Below are 22,009 nucleotides of genomic sequence, written 5' to 3' on the forward strand. Positions count from 1 at the left end.
ATCTATGGTTAAAAGAACATATGGGATGTGAACAGATCCCAGAAATGGGCTGCTTTAATTTGTCTGATGGTTCAAGTACAGTTGGACAATATCCATCATATCATAGATAAATTTTCACAAATGCCTAGGGTGCCTAAATGGTTTTCTTGGCTTCACTGGAGATGGATGGTAATTATAGATTTGCTTTGTTTATGTCACCGTATTCCTATTATGTTAATATGTGTGTGCAAATTAGTTAGTAGTTTAAAACCTATACATACTTAAGGTACTATACAAGAAGATATGTCAAAGAAATAATCAATCCTCCCAAGTTTCCTTCGTATGCTACATGTATAGCTTTTCTTCTTCCTTCCTAATTACAACCCTTAAATAGAATTCGTGCCTCATATCGAATTTACCGAGTATCATAATTCCTCCAGGTGGTAAAGATACCTCGAGACAAGTGCTGGGCATAGAAGCCACAGGGCATAAATCTGCAAAGAAGTAAAAAGCTAACCTTTGCAAACAATATGGCTTCTCTCTCACTTACCAACTTTACATTTCCCTGTATGGCCCCGGAAGATGACTGGTTAGCCAGAGACGGGTAAGATTCCTCAAGGGAGGAACAACGTAAGACAGGCACAGTCGCAGGGGGGCCATCAGGTGAGAATTTGGGGATCAACAGAGGTGAGGCTCAGAACCTCACCCCCCCTGCTTTGAGAGAAATCTTCTGCATCCGTGGATGTCTTGCTGCCCTTGTCTAGCCTGGATTAATACTTAGTCCATAGGCACACACCTGATCATCTGATCATCTATATTTGCCTTCTTACAGCACTAAACTATGTTTTCTACCTATATCTTGCATCTACCTACCATTCAGCATTTTATTAAAAATAAAAATAATAATAATAATGATAAGAGAAATGTGGGATCAACATATAAATCAAGTACAAAAATCAAACGAATATTCATATTTGACCTGATTGTTTGTAGGTCATAATGCGTGATCAAAACTGAAAGTTTCTGTGATGAATGCCCTTGTACTGTTCACCATGTACGAATTTATTCACTATGTAAGAATTCGTTCACCATGTAAGAACTTGTTTGTTATGCTTCAGAAGATTGGAGACTGACGAGAATTAGGCTTGAGATGGATTAATGATTGTACATTGAGCGTTGACCCCCCTATACTGAATTTTATTGTTGTTAACAACCATTTGATCAATAGATATGAGAGATACCCTCTCAAAAAAAAAAAAAAAAAAGCAAAGAATATGGAATATGTGACAGAGGCCACATGAGGCCCGCAAAGCCTGTGTAGTATTGACTATCTGGTTCACTACTGAGAAATTTGCTGACTTCAGTTCTACACTATCAAAAATGCTTAATCTGCCTTAGCCTAATGTTTTGTCACTAGTTTTCATAGTGTTAATGACCACATGATCACCTCCTCAGAATTTATACAGATTTTCTCCCTAGGACAGGATACCCTATGTGACTGAGAATAATTCCAGCAATCACTGCATTTTGTTGCATGCAGATCTAGCTAAGTACTGTCAGAAGCTAATCTAGTATGCTGTTTATCTCCAACATGTAGAAGCCACCTTCTAAAGGAGAAATCTTCCATACTTTTAGCTCAGTAACCAGATCCACTAGGAAAGATACCAGTGTGTTGAATTGTAAAAAATGTTCACAGATTCTTCCCATCCTATTCCCTTACATGTGACTTTCAGCATCTTCCCATCAAGAGATGGAGCCCGTCTACTCTTTGAGCCTTGGCTTGGATGTGTGACTTGCTTTGGCCAATGAGGCATTAACATGAGGTAAGCAGAGGCTTGAAAACTGCTGGCACATTGAAGCTTGCTCTCCTGCTGCTCTTAGGAACTCTCAGACCACTATCATGTGAATGAGCTCTAACCAGCCTGCTAGATGATGCCTCACGGCCCAGGTACCCACACTGCCCTGCCGACAGCCAGCAATCACCAGACATGGGAGCGAGGCCATCAACTATCAGCTGACGGTAAATACCTAGGTAAGGCCAGACAGCATCGTGAGGAGCACAGCAGATCTGTTGCTGCTGAGCACAGCCCAATTGTTCATCATGAATAAATCAAAAGAATCATGAATAAACAAATGTTTTAAGCTACCAATTCTTGGGGTGGTTTGTTTTGCAGAAATGCCAAGTAATACAGATGCAAAAATGCTTTAGAACATTATTGGAAAGAGCCATTTCAGGTCCCCTTGACAACAGTTACAACAGTCCACCCAGGGTTTTATATGTCATAATGAAAATGAACTTCTCACTCAGATCAATAGATTACACTCCCATGAGTGACTGAAAATTGAGGCTAACCAAAAAAGCCTCCGGAAGAAGGTGGCTTTAGGGCACAAGCAGCTACCTGAGACATTCAGATCAAGCAACTTCAGAAATGCAAATCCCACCAAAACAATGAAACAAACAGGTATTATTGTTGTGCCCCAACTGACTAACCGCTTTGTGTGATTGTTAATATGTAACTTTAAGCTACTGAATTCCTTCCCTATGTTCTCATGACTGTACTTTTCTTAATTTCTCCCCTCCCTTCTCTGAAACAATACATTTCCTTTAGATTGTTTCTAAGAATGAGTCAGACTAAGGCTCCTTCTGCTCACCTGACCACCTCACGCCAGACCTGCTACCCACTTCCAACTCCAGGGGTCACTCAGATCATTGGAACGCCTCTACTGAATACTAGGAAGCAATCCCATCAAGGATATGATCTGAACATCTCCTTTATACTTTAGAAAATTAAACAGGTATCTCTAGACCCAGATACTCCAGCTGGTTGTTACATAGAATCACACACAGCCAGTATTTTATCCAGAGAGAAAAATCAGCCCAATCACCATTTAATTAATCCTGGTGCATGTGGTACTTTCACAACCCATGTAACTATGGGGGACTACAATCAAAAGAAATAAAAATACGTAGCAAGCTTACCAAGAAATCCTGTGTGCCTATCCCGATGATAACAATACCTCCAACAACTACAGCTTACATTCTTACTCCTAACCTAACTCCCTGTGAAAAACAGAAAAGGAAAACCTTGTTAAGGAAAAGCATGCTATAAAATGTCAACTGAGCTATCACTCTTTGTCATAGTAATTCAAGGAAAAGACTTACACTTTCAACTTTTTACATATAGATCAAATCAATTATGTAGCACCAGGCCTGTTCTTTATCTATGGCATCTATGTATACCAAGAACTTTTTCTCGGATCCCTTACCAACTCCTTTGAAGATTTTAAATCCTGTTGAGTCTCACCATCTGGGTCTTTTCAGAAGTCTCATAGGCATGACCTCCCAGAAGTCAGAGGGGTCTATTGCTTGAAGGTTTTTAACTTGGTTAGGGGTCCCTGAATTCAAGAGATGTATCAATAAGCTTATCTCTCACTATGACTGAAATTATACATAAATGAGACCATTCAGACTATAAAGACCCAGCAAAAGAACATTGGTTTGCTTGCTCTCTTGCTAATTAATGGCATCACATAGTTTTACAGTATTTATTGGCCTCACAAGGGGGCATGTGCACTCTGGCTAATATTTCTATTGTTTCTAGGTAAACATTTCAGGACAAGAAGAAAAAATATCTTTAAAAGAGACAGACACAGCTGATTATTCTCAAAGGCTTGACAGTCTGTGACTTGGAATCAAGCCTCCTGGCATGGGCTAATCAAATAAAAAGCTGGCTTTCTGAAATTTTCTAAATTATAATGACGGGACTTCATTTCTCCAATACATTTGTTTTTTCCAATATTTTAAACCGACTGTGCAACTCATGTTTGATGACCAAATGATGATTCTAGACTAGGAAGGGACAGGATTCCTTGTGGTCAACCTTCATCCTCCAGGAGAGGGGGACTGAAATGGGGGAATGGCAAGTCCTGACATAGCTGACCAGTTGTCCACAAGACACTGTGTGCTCAACATTCTTCATAGTTAACTTCCGTTAAACAGATACACACTTGGATGTATGGTAGAAAAGAATACTTCAATGATTTTCTTTTCAGTTACATCACAAAATACTAAGGATTCTACTCCACACTACTGTTCAAGTTACTCATTATAACAAAATGCCATAGCATCAGGACATATTTTAAAATATAAAACTGTTTCAACTATAGAATTAGTCTTGGATTGGGTGCAGTAATCCACCATGCACTAAAAACTGTTTTATTTTATGGAAAAATGTTTTCAGTTTTTAATAGAAAAACAAAACTGATGGATTAATGATGGTGGCATGAGAGGTGACACAGAGGCTTCCTCCTAAAACCACATATGATATGAAAATATAATAAATACAACTGGTCCTGAAGGAGCAAGAGGAAAGAGGACTGCGCCAGACTGCATACACCTGGAGAAAAGAGCAGACCTCATGGAACAGAGTAATGTGCCAAAGCTGTGGCCCGGCAGGACCCAAGCCCTCTGTCCCACCCCCAGTTCACTGGTGGGAGAAAGAGAAATGGAGCAGGGAGGGAGTGGAGGCGTGGGACTGCTAAATACCTAATTCTGGAGATCTGCTCTGGGAGCACAAATCTACATTTCATGGTGCTTTCATGATACTCTCATGATTAGAGGATTGGAAAGCTTAGACAGGCAGAATTCCTGGAGAGACTGACATTCCAGCCACTTGTGGAAAGCAGGGATCCATATCTGGCTGCTCTGGGACAAAAGAAAGGCAGGCAGTATGAGAGACTTCCGAACAAGGAAACCCTTAGCAAGAGGGCTGCTAAAGGGGCAAGGATTCCACAGAGCTTACCGCTCAGGAGAAAAGACAGGCAGACAAAATTGTCCAGGTGCACTCTGCCCAGCAGGTTGGGAGCTTTCACGATTTTCAGGTGCTCCAGCTCCCTGGCTGGCTACACAGCTCCAAGGACCCCCTCCGTGATACACAGCCTACTGCACCTTTCTCCCGGTCAGCCCCACCTGGCTTGCAAACCGGCAAACCTTACCCTGGCTTTAGGCCAGCCAGAGGGAAGATCTGTCTACAGCAACTACAAATGCAAAACACAGAGGCTTACATACCTGTGTGCTAGGCCCACTGGTTCAGGCAGTAGAGACAGGCATAGCAGCCGTGAAGCAGGAAACAGCTCTATCCTCCCCTCAGGCACCAATTCCACTCCCCTGTGACCCCTGACATTGCTGCAGGGGCTGAGCAGCTCCAGAGTAGAGCTTCTGGACATTAGAGGGCGCCATATACAAATATGAAATGCCAAAGGAACCTGGTCCAGAGTAAAATTAATAGAACTCCTCAGAAAGATGACATGGACCTCATGAACCTTCCTGTAAGGGTGTTCAAAATAAAAATCATTAACATGCTCATGGAGGTATGGAAAGATATTCAAAAACTCATGAGTGAATTCCAGTCAGAGATTCAATCACTGAAGAGCACAATGGAGGGTATTAAAAGCAGATTAGATACAGTGGAGGAGACGATAAATGAAAAAGTAACTAGAGAAGAGGAACACAAAGAAGCTGAGGCACAGAGAGAAAAAAGGATCTCTAAGAATGAAAGAATATTGAGAGAACTGTGTGACCACTCCAAATGGAACAATATTCACATTATAGGCGTACCAGAAGAAGAAGAGAGAGGAAAAGGGATAGAAACTGCCTTTGAGGAGGTAATTGCTGAAAACTTCCCCAATCTGGAAGGAGATAGTCTCTGAGGCCATTGAGATCCACAGATCTCCCAACACAAGGGACCCAGTGAAGACAACACCAAGACATACAGTAATTAAAATGGCAAAGATCAACGATAAGGACAGACTACTAAAAGCAGTCACATACAAAAGAAAGCCCATCAGGCTATCATAAGACTTCTCAGCAGAAACCTTACAGGCCAGAGGGGAGTGGCATGATGTATTTAATGCAAAGAAGTAGAAGGGCCTCAAACCAAAATTACTTTATCCAGCAAGATTATCATTTAAATTTGAAGTAGGGATTAAACAATTTCCAGATAAGCAAAAGCTGAGAGAATTTACCTCCCAGAAACTATCTCTACAGTCTATTTTGGAGGGACTGCTATACATGGAAGTGTTCCTAAGGTTGAATAGCTGTCAACAGAGGTAATAAAATCACAGTAAAGAAAGTAGAACAACTAATTACTAAGCAAATGCAAAATTAAATGAACTATCCCACAGTCAATCAAGTGATGACAAAGAGTACAGACTATGATAACTAATATATAAAGAATGGAGGAGGAAGAAAAAGGAGAAAAAGAAAAAAACCTTTACATTCTGTTTGTAATAGCATATTGAGTTAAGTTAGCCTCTTAAATGGCAGTAAGTACATAACTATTGATAATCACCCTAAATGTAAATGTACTGAATGCACCAATCAACAGACATAGAGTCACTGAATGGATAAAAAACAAGACCCATCTATTTGCTGCCTACAAGAGACACACTTTAAATGCAAAGACATACACAGACTAAAAGTGAAGGGATGAAAAAAGATATTTCAACTAATAGGGAGAAAAAAGCAGGAGTTGCAGTACTTATATCAGACAAAATAGACTTCAAAACAAAGAAAGTCACAAGAGAAAAAGGACATTACATAATGATAAAGGGGTCAATCCAACAAGAAGATATAACCATTATAAATATCTATGCTCCCAACACAGGAGCACCTACATATGTGAAACAAATAGTAACAGAATTAAAAGGGGAAATACAATGCAATGCATTCATTTTAGGAGACTTCAACACTCCACTTACTCTGAAGGACAGGTCAACCAGACAGAAAATAAGTAAGGACACAGAGGCATTGAACAACACATTAGAACAGATGGACCTAACAGACATCTGCAGAACTCTACACCCAAAAGCAGCAGAACACACATTCTTCTCAAGTGCATATGGAACATTTTCAAGTATAGATCATATACTAGGACACAAAGAGCCTCAGTAAATTCAAAAAGATTGAACATGTACCAACCAATTTCTCAGACCACAAAGGTATGAAATTAGAAATAAATTACACAAAGAAAATGAAAAATCCCACAAATGCATGGAGGCTTTACAACATGCTCCTAAATAATCAATGGATCAATGACCAAATAAAAACAGAAATCCAGCAATATATGGAGACAAATGACAACAATAATTCAACACCACAAAAGCTGTGGGATGCAGCAAAGGCTGTGCTAAGAGGAAAGTATACTGTAATACAGGCCTACCACAGGAAAGAACAATCCCATATAAGAAGTCTAAACTCACAATTAATGAAACTAGAAAAAGAAGAACAAATGTGGCCTAAGTTAGTAGAAGGTGGGACATAATAAAGATTACAGCAGAAATAAATAAAATTTAGAAGAATAAAACAATAGAAAGAATCAATGAAAGCAAGAGCTGGTTCTTTGAGAAAATAAACAAAATAGATAAACCCCTAGCCAGACTTATCATGAAAAAAAGAGTCTACACACATAAACAGAATCAGAAATGAGAAAGGAAAAATCACTATGGACACCAAAGAAAGAATTATTAGAGAATACTATGAAAAATTATATGCTAGCAAACTGGATAACCTAGAAGAAATGGACAACTTTCTTGAAAAATACAACCTTCCAAGGCTGACCCATGAAGAAACAGAAAATCTGAACAGACCAATTACCAGCAACGAAATTGAACTGGTAGTCAAAAAACTACCTAAGAACAAAACACATGGACCAGATGGCTTCACCACTGAATTTTATCAAACATTTAGTGAAGACCTTATACCCATCCTCCTTAAAGTTTTCCAAAGAGTAGAAGAGGGAATACTTCCAAACTCATTCTATGAGGCCAGCATCACTCTAATACCAAAACCAGGCAGACACCACAAAAAAAGAAAATTACAGACCAATATCCCTGATGAACATAGATGCAAAAATACACAACAAAATATTAGCAAACTGAATTCAAAAATACATCAAAAAGATCATGCATTATGATCAAGTAGGATTTATTCCAGGGATGCAAAGATGGTACTACATTTGAAAATCCATCAACATCATCCACCAAATCAACAAAAAGGACAAAAATTACATGATCATCTCCATAGATGCTGAAAAAGCATTTGACAAAATTCAACATCCATTCATGATAAAATCTCTCAACAAAATGGATACAGAAGGCAAGTACCTCAACATAATAAAGGCCATATATGACAAACCCACAACCAACATTATACTTAACAGCGAGAAGCTAAAAGCTTTTCCTTTAAGATTGGGAACAAGACAAGTATGCCCACTTTCCCCGCTTCTATTCAACACAGTAATGGGAGTCCTAGCCAAGGCAATCAGACAACATAAAGAAATAAGATGCATCCAGATTGGCAAGGAAGAAGTCAAACTATCCCTGTTTGCAGATGACATAATATTGGACATAAAAAACCCTAAAGAATCCACTCTAAAACTACTAGATATAATATCTGAATTCAGCAAAGTTGCAGGATACAAAATTAATACGCAGAAATCTGTGGCATATCTGTACACTAACAATGAACTAGCAGAGAGAGAAATCAGGAAAACAATTCCATTCACAGTTGCATCAAAAAGAATAACATACCTAGGAATAAACCTAACCAAGGAAGTGAAAGACCTATACTCTGAAAACTACAAAACACTCATGAGAAAAATTAAAGAAGAGACCAATAAATGGAAACACATCCAGTGCTCATGGATTGGAAGAATATTGTCAAAATGGCCATCCTGGCTAAAGCAATCTACAGATTCAATGCATTTCTTATCAAAATCCCAACAGCATTCCTCAACGATCTAGAGAATGTAGTTCTAAAATTCATATGGAACCACAGAAGACCTCGAAGAGCCAAAGCAATTCTGAGAAGGAAGACTAAAGCTGAGGGGATTATGCTCCCCAACTTCAAGCTCTACTACAAAACCACAGTAATCAAGACGAATTGGTACTGGCACAAAAACAGACCCATAGACCAATGGGTCTACAGACTAGAGAGCCCTGATATAAACCCAAGCATATATGGTCAATTAATATATGATAAAGGAGCCATGGACATACAATGGGGAAATGAAAGCCTCTTCACCAGCTGGTGTTGGCAAATTGGAGAGCTACATGCAAGAGAATGAAACTGGATTATTGTTTAACCCCATACACAAAAGTAAACTTGAAATGGATCAAAGCCTTGAATGTAAGTCATGAAACCATAAAACTCTTAGAAGACAACATAGGCAAAAATCTCCTGAATATAAACATGAGCAACTTTTTCCTGAACAGATCTGCTTGTGCAAGGGAAACAAAAGCAAAAATGAACTCATGTGACTACATCAAACTAAGAAGTTTCTGTAAAGCAAAAGACACTATCAACAGAACAAAAAGGTATCCTACAGTATGGGAGAATATATTTGTAAATGACATATCCTACAAGGGTTTAACATCCAAAATATATAAAGAATTTACATGCCTCAACACCCAAAAAGCAAATAACCCGATTTACAAATGGGCAGAGGATCTACACAGACACTTCTCTGAAGAAATTCAGACGGCCAACAGACACATGAAAAGATGCTCCACATCACTAATCATCAGGAAAATGCACATTAAAACCAAAATGAGATATCACCTCACACCAACAAGGATGGCCAGCATCGAAAAGACTAACAACAACAAATGCTGGCAAGGATGTGGAGAAAGGGGAACCCTTCTACACTGCTGGTGGGAATGTAAGCTACTTCAACCACTGTGGAAAGCAATATGGAGGTTTCTCAAAAAACTAAAAATAGAAATACCATTTGACCCAGGAATCCCACTCCTTGGAATTTACCCAAAGAATACAACTTCTCAGACTCAAAAAAGACATATGCACCCCTATGTTTATCGCAGCACTTATTACAATAGCCAAGATATGGAAGCAACCTAAGTGTCCCTCAGTAGATGGACACAGAAGATGTGGTACATATACACAATGGAATATTATTCAGCCATAAGAAGAAAACAAATCCTACCATTTGCAACAACATGGATGGAGCTGGAGGACATTATGCTCAGTGAAATAAGCCAGGTGGAGAAAGACAAGTGCCAAATGATTTTCCTCATTTGTGGATTATAACAATGAAGCAAAACTGAAGGAATAAAATAGCAGCAGACTCAAGAGACCCCAAGAAGGAACTAGGTGTTACCAAAGGGACAGGGAGTGGTAGGGCAGGTGGGGAGGGAGGGAGAAGGGGACTGAGGGATATTATGTTTAGTATGCATGGTGTGGGGGATCACAGGGAGAACAGTGTAGCAAAGAGAAAGGACATAGTGGATCTGTGGCTTCTTGCTGCACTGATGGACAGTGATTGCATTGGGGTATGGGTGGGGACTTGATAATATGGGTAAAGTTGTAACCACATTGTTTTTTCATGTGAAATCTTCATAAGAGTGTATATCAATAATACCTTAATAAAAAATTTTTTAAAAATAAAGAGTAAATTTCAAAAACTGATCTAAATATATATTTAGTATTTAAGAAAAAAATTTAAGACACTAGGAATATACATGTCATAAGAGATACACTGAAATAATCTTTTGAAAATAAAAACATTTCTTCAAGATTCTGTTAGTGTGCACAACAAGTAAGTTTATCTTAGCATTTGTACCAAGGGAACATTTTGAATACCTGTTATCCTGATGTTAAGGTATGTAAACCCAGCAATATTAACATCCTTGATCTTGATAGTCTACCTCCTAATAGCATGTCTTTCTAGAAGGTGAAAACTATAAAATGCATAGTTCATTCCAGAAGTTGAAAATTATAAATTTTAAAGCTTCTATATCATAAATGCATTTAATTTACTTTTACATACATAGTTTTATTACAAAAGAATTTGAGGTGGTTGGCAGAGGAATATATATATATATATACATATACACACACACATACACACACACACACATATATATATATATATACACACACACACATACACACATATATGTAACCCTGGCCAGAAATTATCCTATAAAATGAAATACTGATGATCAGAAACAAAACTTTTCCTTTTAAGAGTTCAAGTGCACGACAAGTGGAATAACTCAAAGATTATATTTCTACCTACAATTAGAAAAGTCAAGTTTCTTATGGTTAGGCGGAAACGTTTTTAAATTAAAAGTTTAAAATACCTTTAAATTAAAAATGCTGTTGCTAAAGTTAAGAAACATCCTTCTCAAACAGCAAAAGCTTTCAGAACCTGAATCCAAGGGGAGTAATGTTTAAAATGAAGCAACTTTCACCCTATTCAGAGACTTGTAGATGAATATCAAATATTAATTATGACTCAGAGAACAGTGTTTTCTTATACTAGTTTAATGGGAACTATTTACAAGCAAAATTGTCTAAAAGGCCATACCAAAGAAAAATAGATTCTAAAGTGAAAACTAAAGCATTTCCATCAGCAGGAATCTGAAGGAAGCTTGAGGTGCTGTGACATAAGACGAAATGTGTGTGGAAGGCTGACACATTTCTGAGTTTCCATAGGTTTCCGCAGCTTCTATCTTCAGTGAGAAGAAATCTTTGAACTCTTCCTAAGTTCCCCAGGCCCTGGGCCATACCAGAAATTGAAGGAATCTAAATTGCTTCTCAGTAATTCTCAGTCTTGAATGCACATTTAAATGACCAGGAAAGGTTTTTTTTTTTGCTTTTTTTAGCATCAGTGCTTAGGCTCCATCCCAGATCAATTATATCAAAATCCCTGGGAATGGAACACAAGTATTATTAAAGCTCCTACAGGTTCTAATTTATAGGCTGGGCTGGGACTCACTTAGTAACCTAGAAAAAATGCTGAGAAAAGTCAAAGATGACTGTAGTTATGCATGTTTGAACTTTAGTTGTAACAAAAAAATTCTTGGGAAGGTAACTATTTTTACTAATGCAAGGCTGCCCTTCTTCTCCTGTGCTTACGCTCTAGTGTGACATGTTCAGTCTCTCAAGATAGTGATACCAACTGCCAACCATGCACAGGCACTGTGCTGGCACTATCCTCAACATCACTGATAATCCCCATTATCCTGCAAAAAGGTATTAAACCCATTTATTCAGGCAGCCGTGAAGGAGTGGCTTATTTGCTCCTATCACAGAGTAAGCAGGTAAAGAAATTGGAATTAGAAATGACATGTCTGATTACAAAGCCATGCTTTTATTTTCTTTTAATTTTATATATTTATGCTTTGATAGGTAATCCAGTCATATTTCACAGGTTTATAAATATAAAGGCTTACAAGTTATTTGTAAGGTACATGAATAATGAACCTCATTCATAATTTTCTCCTGTCACAACTAAAATTCAAATACACAATAACTATAGTCATCCCTAACTCCTACCATTTAACCTGTGACCTAGCAACTAAAACACTGTCCTGGAGGCAAAATTAGCCATTTCTAGCTCATCCTTCCAAAGAAATTTAATGCATATGTAAGCAAATATATGTATGTAAGTGTATGTGTGTATACACACCATATATTTGAATTCCTCCCCACCCTATTTTAAATAATGGTAGCACAATTCACACACTACTTTGAACATGGCTTTCTTTCACTTTAATAATATTTCTCAGAGATAATTCCCTATCCTATCAACACATAAATATTTAAAATTCCTTTTTGTACAGCATAGTATTCCATTATACAGAATAACTAGTACTTTTTCAGTCAGTCCCTTATTGATAGGCATTGGATTACTTCAAACTACTTGTTGTTATAAAAAATTTGGGAGGAATAACCTTGACAACATAATTTCATGATTATGTACAAATAATTATATCTGTATAATCAATACTTAGGTGTCAAAGTCATAGACTTTCCACTATTCCATGATGCCTCAGGATTCTAAGAAATAATTCACAGCCAGACTCAGGACTTCTTTTTAAATTATTTTATTTAAAAAAGTACCTAAACACCAAAATTATGCCTTTCACATTAGTACAAAGTTAGAAATCATTTTTCAGAGTATGCTCAAAGACCAAGATAATCTGAGAGATGGTTTCATGCCAGAGAAAAATGACCTCAAAACCAGTGGCACAAACACTGCGCTGGCTCTCACTTCCCATTCAGAAGGTATCTTCTTCTGAGGAGTCAGTGTCCCCCTGGATGGTGCTGATGATTGGAGACTGCAAGCAGTCCTCCAGATTTACTGAGGGCAGCGTCACAGACATCTTGGCAGGGGACATCTGAGAAGTGAAGAGTGGTACTGCTTTATCACCTGTAAGAATGGAGAAACTCAATCAGGTAAGCAAGTATATCCTAAGTATTTATGTGCTTTTCCATTTCCTAAATAATCCAGGGGATCAAAATAAGAATTGCATATGAGGTAATTGCTTTTCTCAATGTGCTCAGAACTTGTTAGATAAAATACACCCTTCCTCCTTTCCCCTTCCTAGATATTTATAGACATTTAAGAAGATATGTTATGGCCTTCCAGAAAAAGATGGTGGCATGAGAAGTGAGGCACCCAAAACAACATATAACACAAAAATACAGCAACCTGTAAAGAGCAACCTGAAAGAAGACTAACAGACTGCCTACATCTGGGGAAAAGAAAAGACCTCACAGAAAAGGGTAAACTAGCAAAGACCCAATGCTGCAGGACCCAAGCCCTCCCTCCCACCCCAGCTCACAGGTGAAGGAAGAGAAACAAAGTGGGGATGGAGTAAAAAACCAGGACTGCTAAACACCCACTCCTGGAGATCTGCTCTGGGAGCACGAACTCACATTACATGGTGCTCTGGAGACTAGTGGGGTTGGAAAGTAAAGATGGATGGAATACTCAGAGAGACTGAGATTCCAGCCACTTATGGAGAACAGGTACCCACAACTGGCCACTCTGAGACAAAAAAAAGGTGGGCACTTTGAAAGACTTCCCAACAGTAGGAGCAGTGCTAATGGGGCAAGGATTATACAGAGCTTGCTTCTCAGGAGAAAGGAGACAGGTGAACAAAATCATCCTAGCACACTAAGTCCAGCAAGTGGGAACTTTCAGGAGCTTCAAGCACTCCATCCCCATGGCTGGCAAAACAGTCCCAAGGACCCAACTGCAATACTGCAGCCTGCCGCTCCCAGACAGAACCTGTACGCTCACCTGCAGCTCCTACCATTGAGACAGACCAGAAGGAGGGAGGGCCAACTTATGGAAGCTACAGGGGCATAACACAGAGGCTCCTCCCTGCATGCTTGGCCCAGTGGCCCTGGGACTGGAGGAAGGCACTGAAGCTGGAGAGCAAGTAAGAGCTCTTTCCTCCCAGCAGGCACCAGTGGCATGTGCCTGCGATCACCAGCATTGCTCTGGGTACTGGGGAGCTCCAGAGAGTAGAGCTTCTGGGCAAAAGAGGGTGCTGCCTAGACAAAGTTATTATTCCATAGTAATCATTAGAAATATGAAATGGCATGAGAATTTTGTATGAACAAGGATCCCACAAACAACAGAAAGAGGGCTAAGTGAAACTGAAATCACCAATCTTCCTGATAAAGATCTCAAAATAAAAATCACAAACATACTAATGGACCTAAAGAAAAATATTCAAGATCTCAGGCACACCTTCAAGAAAGAGATAGACACTTTGAAAAATACGGTATCTGAAATGAAACAAAAAAGAGAAGGATTTAGAAGCAGATTAGATGAAGTAGAGGAAACAACAAATGAAATAGAAGTCAGAGAAGAGGTATACAAAGAAGCTGAGGCACTGAGAGAAAAAAGGATCTCTAGGAATGAAAGAATAATGAGAGAACTGTGTGGCCAATCCAAACAGAACAATATTGACATTACAGGGGTGCCAGAAGAAGAAGAGAGAGAAAAAGGGATAGAAAGTCTCTTTGAGGATATAATTGCTGGAAAATTCCCCAGTCTGGGAAAGGAAATAGTTTCTTAGGCCATGGAAGTGCACAGATACCGAAACACAAGGGAACCAGGAAGACAACACCAAGACATATAATAATTAAAATGGCAAAGATCAAGGATAAGGACAGACTATTAAATGCAGCCAGAAAGAGAAAAAATGGCCATGTTTAAGGGGAAGCCCATCACGCTATCATCAGACTTCTTCAGCAGAGACCTTACAGGCCAAAAGGGAGTGGCATGATATAATTCATGCAATGAAACAGAAGGGCCTCAAACCAGGAATACTCTATCCAGCAAGATTACCATTTAAATTAGAAGCAGGGATTAAACAATTTCCATCTAAGCAAAAGTTGAGGGAAATTCCCTCCCAAAACCCGTCTCTACAGTGTATTTGGGAGGAACTGCTATAGAGGAAAGGGCTCCTAAGGCTAAACAGTTGTCACCAGAGAAAATACCACCACAGTAAAGGAAGTAGACCAATTAATTACTAAACATATACAAAATTAAATCAACTACCCACAAAGTCAGTCAAGGGATACACAAAGAGTACAGAATATGACACCTAACATATAAAGAGTGCAGGAGGAAGAAAAAGGAGAAAAAAAACCCATTAGATTGTATTTGAAACAGCATAATAAGCAAGTTAGACTATTAGATAGTAAAGAAGCTGCCCTTGAACCTTCGGTAACCACAAACCTAAACTGTGCAATGGCAATAAGCACATATCTTTCTATAATCACTCTAAATGTAAATGGTCTGAATACACCAGTCATAATACACACAGTTACAGAATGGATGAAAAAACAAAACCCATCTATATGCTGCCTACAAGAGACTCACTTCAAACCCAAAGACATACACAGACCAAAGCTGAAGGGATGGAAAAAATATTTCATGCAAATAATAGGGAGAAGTAGGAATTGCAGTACTTGTATCAGACAAAATAGACATCAAAACAAAAAAAGTAACAGAAACAAAGAATGACATTATGTAATGATAAAAGAGTCGATCCAGCAAGAGGACATAACCATTATAAATATCTATGCACCCAACATAGGAGCACCTACATATGTGAAACAAATACTAACAGAGTTAAAGAGGGAAACAGAATGCAATGTATTCATTTTAGAAGAATTAAACACTTTACTCACGAAAAACAACAGGTCAACCAGACAGAAAATAAGTAAGGAAAAAGAGGCACTGAAAAACACATTAGAACAGATGGACCGAACACACACCTACAAAACACTCCACCCAAAAGCAGCAGGATACACATTCTTCTCAAGTATAATGGAACATTTTCAAGAAGAGATTATATACTGGTCACAAAAAGAGCCTCAGTAACTTCAAAGGGATTGAAATGGTACCAACCAGCTTCTCAGACCACAAAGGTATGAAATGAGAAATAAATTATGCAAAGAAAACACAAAAGCCCACAAACACATGAAGCACCCAAATAATCAGTCCATTAATGACCAAATAAAAACAGAGATCAAGCAATATATGGAGACATATGACAAGAATAACTTATCACTGCAAAATCTGTGGGATGTAGCAAAGGCCATGCTAAGAGAGAAAAATATTGCAATACAGCCTTACCTCAGGAAAAAGAACAATGTCATATGAACAGTCTAAACACAATTAACAAAACAAGAAAAAGAAGAACAAATGACACCCATAGTCAGTAAAAGGAGGGACATAATAAAGATCAGAGCAGAAATAAACAAAATCATGAAGAATAAAATAAAAGAAAGAATCAATGAAAGCAGGAGCTGGTTGTTTGAGAAAAAAAACAAAATAGATAACTCTTCTAGCCAGACTTATCCAGAAAAAAAAAAGAGTGTACACCGATAAAGAGAATCAGAATTGAGAAAGGAAAAATCACTACAGACACCACAGAAATACAAAGATTTACAGGAGAAAACTATGAAAAATTATATGCTAACAAATTGGATAACCTAGAAGAAATGGACAACTTTCTAGAAAAATACAACCTTCCAAGGCTGACCCACGAAGAAACAGAAAATCTGAACAGACCAATTGCCAGCAATGAAATTGAATTGTTCATCGAAAACTACCTAAGAACAAAACACATGGACCAGATGGCTTCACCGCTGAATTTTATCAAACATTTAGTGAAGACCTAATACTCATCCTCCTTAAAATTTTCCAAAAAGTAGAAGAAGAGGAAATACTTCCAAACTCATTCTATGAGGCCAGCATCACTCTAATACCAAAACCAGGCAAAGGCACCACACATACAAAAAAATTACAGACCAATATCCCTGACGAATATAGATTCAAAAATATTCAACAAAATATTAGCAGACTGCATTAAAAAAACACATCAAAAAGATCATGCATCATGATTAAGTGGGATTTTTTCCAGGAATGCAAGGATGGTACAACATTCGAAAATCCATCAACATCATATACCAATTCAACAAAAAGGACAAAAATCACATGATCATCCCCATAGATGCTCTAAAAGCATTTGACAAAATTTAACATCCATTCATGATAAAAACTCTCAGCAAAATGGGTATAGAGGACAAATACCTCAGTATAATAAAGGCCATATATGACAAACCCACAACCAATATCATTCGTAACAGTGAAAAGCTCAAAGCTTTTCCTCTAAGATCAGGAACAAGACAAGGATGCCCACCCTCCCCACTTTTATTCAACATAGTACTAGATGTCCTAGCCATGGCATTCAGACAACAGAAAGAAATAAAAGACATCCAGACAGATAAGGAAGAAGTTAAACTGTCAGTGTTTGCAGATGACATGATATTGTATATAAAAATCCCTAAAGAACCCACCCCAAAATTGCTAGAACTAATAAATGAATTCAGCAAAGTTTCAGGATACAAAATTAATACACAGAAATCTATATGCTATACTATATACTAACAATGAACTAGCAGAAAGAAAAATCAGGAAAACAACTCCATTTACAATCGCATCTCAAAAAGAATAAAATACCTAGGAATAAACCTAACCAAGGAAGTAAAAGACCTTTTCTCTGAAAACTATAAGACACTCATAAGAGAAATTAAAGAGGACACCAACAAATGAAAATATATCCCGTGCTCATAGGAAGAATTAATATTGTGAAAATGGCAATCCTCCCTAAAAGCAATCTACAAATTCAATGCAATCCCTATCAAATTACCAATGGCATTCTTCAATGAACTAGAACAAATAGTTCTATAATTCATATGGAACCACAAAAGACCACGAATAGCCAAAGCAATCCTAAGAAGGAAGAATAAACCTGTGGGAATTACACACCCCAACTTCAAGCTCTACTATAAAGCCACAGTAATCAAGACAATTTGGCACTGGCACAAGAACAGACCCATAGATCAATGAACAGAATACAGAGCCCAGATATAAACCCACACATATAAGGCCAAATAATATACAATAAAGGAGCCATGGACATACAATGGGGAAATGACAGCCTCTTCACCAGCTGGTGTTGGCAAAACTGGACAGCTACATGTAAGAAAATGAAACTAGATTATTGTCTAACTCCATACACAAAAGTAAACTTGAAATGGATCAAAGAACTGAATGTAAGTCATGAAACCATAAACTGTTAGAAGAAAACATAGGCAAAACTCTCTTGAATATAAACACGAGCAACTTTTTCCTGAACAGATCTGCTTGGGCAAGGGAAACAAAAGCAAAAATGAACAAATGGGACTACATCAAACTAAAAAGCTACTGTACAGAAAAGGATATCACCAGTAGAACAAAAAGGCATCCTACAGTATGGGAGAATATATTCATAAATGGCATATCCAATAAGGGGTTGATATTCAAAATATAGAAAGAACTCACATGCCTCAACAACCAAAAAGCAAACAACCCATTTAAAAAATGGGTGAAGGATATGAACAGACACTTCTCCACAGAAGGAATTCAGATGGCCAACAGGTACATGAAAAGATGCTCCACATCACTAATCATCAGAGAAATGCAAATTAAATCCACAATGATGTATCACCTTACACCAGTTAGGACGGCCAACATCCCAAAGACAAGGAACAACAAATCCTGGTGAGGATGCAGAGAAAGGGGAACCCTCCTACACTGTTGGTGAAATATAAATAAGTTCAACCATTGTGGAAAGCAATATGGAGGTTCCTCAAAAAACCAAAAATAGAAATACCATTTGACCCAGAAATTCCACTCCTAGGAATCCACCCAAAGAAAACCAGATCTCAGATTCAAAAAGACATATGCACCCCTATGTTTATGTATATGGTACAGCACTACTTACAATAACCAAGATATGGAAGCAACCTAATTGTCCATCAGTAGATGCCTGGAGAAAGAAGAGGTGGTACATATACACAATGGTATATTATTCAGCTATAAGAAGAAAACAAATCCTACCATTTGCAACAACATGGATGGAGCAAGAATGTATTATGTTCAGTGAAATAAGCCAGGTGGAGAAAGACAAGTACCAAATGATTTCACTCATTTTTGGAGTATAATAAAAGAGAAAAACTGAAGGAACAAAACAACAGCAGACTCTCAGACTCCATGAAGGGACTAGCAGTTACCAAAAGGGAGGGGTAGGGAAAGGGTGGGTCGTGAGGGAGGGAGAAGGGGATTAAGGGGCATTATGATTAGCACACATAATGTAGCGGGTTCACAGGGAAGGCAGTATAGCACAGAGAAGACAAGTAGTGATTCTGTAGCATCTTACTTTGCTGATGGACAGTGATTGCAATGGGGTTTGTGTGGGGGGCACTTGATAATGTGAGTGAATGTAGTAAACACAATATTGCTCATTTGAAACCTTCATAAGATTGTATATCAATGATACCTTAATGAAAAAAAAGGATATGTTATGAACTGGATGTTATGTGTCCCTAAAATTCATATGCTGAAATCCTAATGCCTGATGTGATGGCATTAGGAGGTGGGGTCTTTGAGAGGTGCATAGGTCATGAAGGTGGAGCCCTCATGAACGGATTTATAAAAGGGGTCCCAGGGAGCTTGCTGGCCTCTTCTACTTTGTGAACACACAGTGGGAAGGCAGTGGCTATGAACCAGGAAGATGGGCCTTGATTTTAGACTCCCAGTATTCAGAACTGTGAGAAATAGATGTGTGTCATTAATAAGCCATCTAGCCTAGAGTAGGTTGTTATGGCAGCCCGAAAGGGATAAGACAGTAATGAGTGCCAGAAGGTGGGTACAAATGATAAAGGCCAGCTAAGACTGAGTAGGAGTAAGAGCCTAGTTTCTGAAACCCAGACTTACCCTCTCAATGACTGTGTGGCTTTCGGCAAGTTATTTACCACTCAGAATTTCAGTCCTCATGTATTAAATGGGTTAATAGTACCTACACCTTGCACAGTGCAGCAAGTAAAAAATAAAATTGGTAAAGAGCTCAATAATAGAGCTTAGTACTTAGTAAGTTCTCAAAAACTAAGAGTTACCATTACCACTAAATGATCCTACTATCACAACTATTACCATCAAGCAAATAGCTAAAACCCAATAGAAAACACACTGGAATAGCCCTAAAATAAGGGGTTGGTGTTAAGTTATAGAAAGAACATAATTCTTTTTAAAGTAGTAAGATATGAGCCATGTAAAAACCATCTGAAGTCAAAGGTTACTGAGGAACTTCACTCTTCCTCCTACTCCTAAAAAATGTATCCTTAACTCAGGATCATGTCATTAATGCTCATTTACTGAGTGCCTAAGAGTGCTGTGCTGTTAGTTAACAAAACTGATAGAACGGAAGCAATGTCAAAGGAGAAAATAGTCAAGTGGTCATTCAAGTATCATCAACATTTGACCTTGGAAAGTATTTTTCTCTGTAAAACAGACCTTTCTTTGTTATCTTTACATTTAACCAAATATGGGAAAAAAAATTCCACTCCATGGGTTGAGAGAAGCAGGAGGCAATATAGAAGCTGGCTGGTGGCACAGGAGAGGCAGTTTGTGATGAAGAATTCATTAATATGTTAAAATATGCAGTTGACCACATACGCATATTTGTGTTTATACCCTAATTCACTTCTTTTAAGTTTAAAGCACATAGCCTAAGAAGATAAAGAATGCCACCTTGGTATTAGTTAAGACCACAAAAATTTTCATTTCAATTTTCATAGATTTACCAAATATACATATGAATATTAAGTACCTTAAAAACAAATTATCTTAAACAACCTTAAAGACATCTCTGAGTCAAGAGTCATAGTATTCTAAAACTTGTTTATGTTTTTCAAGTAGTTTCTACAGTAATGAAGTGGAATTCTCAATTAAGTTTTTATAGGGACAACAATAAAAGCTGACAATTCTGGTGATTTCAAAGATGATTCAATCACAGCTGTCTAAGATGATCAGAATACTTGCAAAAGGCAAATTTCTTTCATATTAGGCAGTCTAACAAAGTACTTTGAATATTATGGCATTCTTTTTTGCTACTTTTATCAATATCTTCTTTCTTATGACAGAGGGGAGAGAAATAAGATTTGGTATCATTATGGAAACATCACTAACTAATACCACAGTATTAAGAAGAAATAAGAATGCTTTAAGAAGAAATCGATTATTATATCAATATATATAGAATAAACATTTTAAATAGGAAAAAGATTTTTGAAATTTAGCTTTGTCAGGATATAAGAATTACAATTATGAAAAACAATAGAACCGCTTTTTAAGAAATCTTTATAGGACATAAGAATTATTTAAATATTCTGACATTTTACAAAGCTGTGATGCAGAGTACATAAAATAACCAAAAGTAGTATCTAAGATCAGAGCTTACTTCATCAATAAACTAAAAACTAACACAAGGTATAGCTAAGGCCAAGAGCAAAATTAATTTTCAACCCACAAAATTAATTCAGCATTAGCTTTCCCCAGTTATTAAGAGCAATTCCATTCCTTGAGTTATGTATGTTAAAAACTACACTAATGTCAATATTATTCTTTTCCTTGTTATCTAATTTCACCAAACAATTTTACAAGTATCTTCATTTTCTACTATGTGCATTAAATTACTGATTAAATTGCTCAATGACTTAACAAAAGCTGTAACTTTTTTTTAAACCTTAAAGTTTACATGTCTTGAGGCACATACTAAACTCAACTGTTAAAATGTTACACTATTTCTTGTAGTT

The 22,009-nt window shown here is 37.6% G+C and overlaps 1 protein-coding gene across 10 annotated transcripts in view; it reads right to left on the reverse strand.

Annotated features, from left to right (window-relative positions):
• Nucleotides 1-12,872: 12,872 nt before the first annotated feature.
• KIAA0586 (KIAA0586 ortholog) overlaps nucleotides 12,873-22,009 on the reverse strand; it is a 143,354-nt gene continuing 134,217 nt past the window's right edge. For all 10 annotated transcript variants that reach the window (XM_073242323.1, XM_073242328.1, XM_073242324.1 and 7 more), the window contains one exon: nucleotides 12,873-13,214. In XM_073242323.1, coding sequence (XP_073098424.1) covers nucleotides 13,063-13,214 — 152 coding nt within the window. In that variant the 3' untranslated portion in view covers nucleotides 12,873-13,062. The remainder of the gene's footprint in view (nucleotides 13,215-22,009) is intronic.

Source organism: Manis javanica, chromosome 8 (genome assembly GCF_040802235.1).
Source record: "Manis javanica isolate MJ-LG chromosome 8, MJ_LKY, whole genome shotgun sequence".
Taxonomy (NCBI): Eukaryota; Metazoa; Chordata; class Mammalia; order Pholidota; family Manidae; genus Manis; species Manis javanica.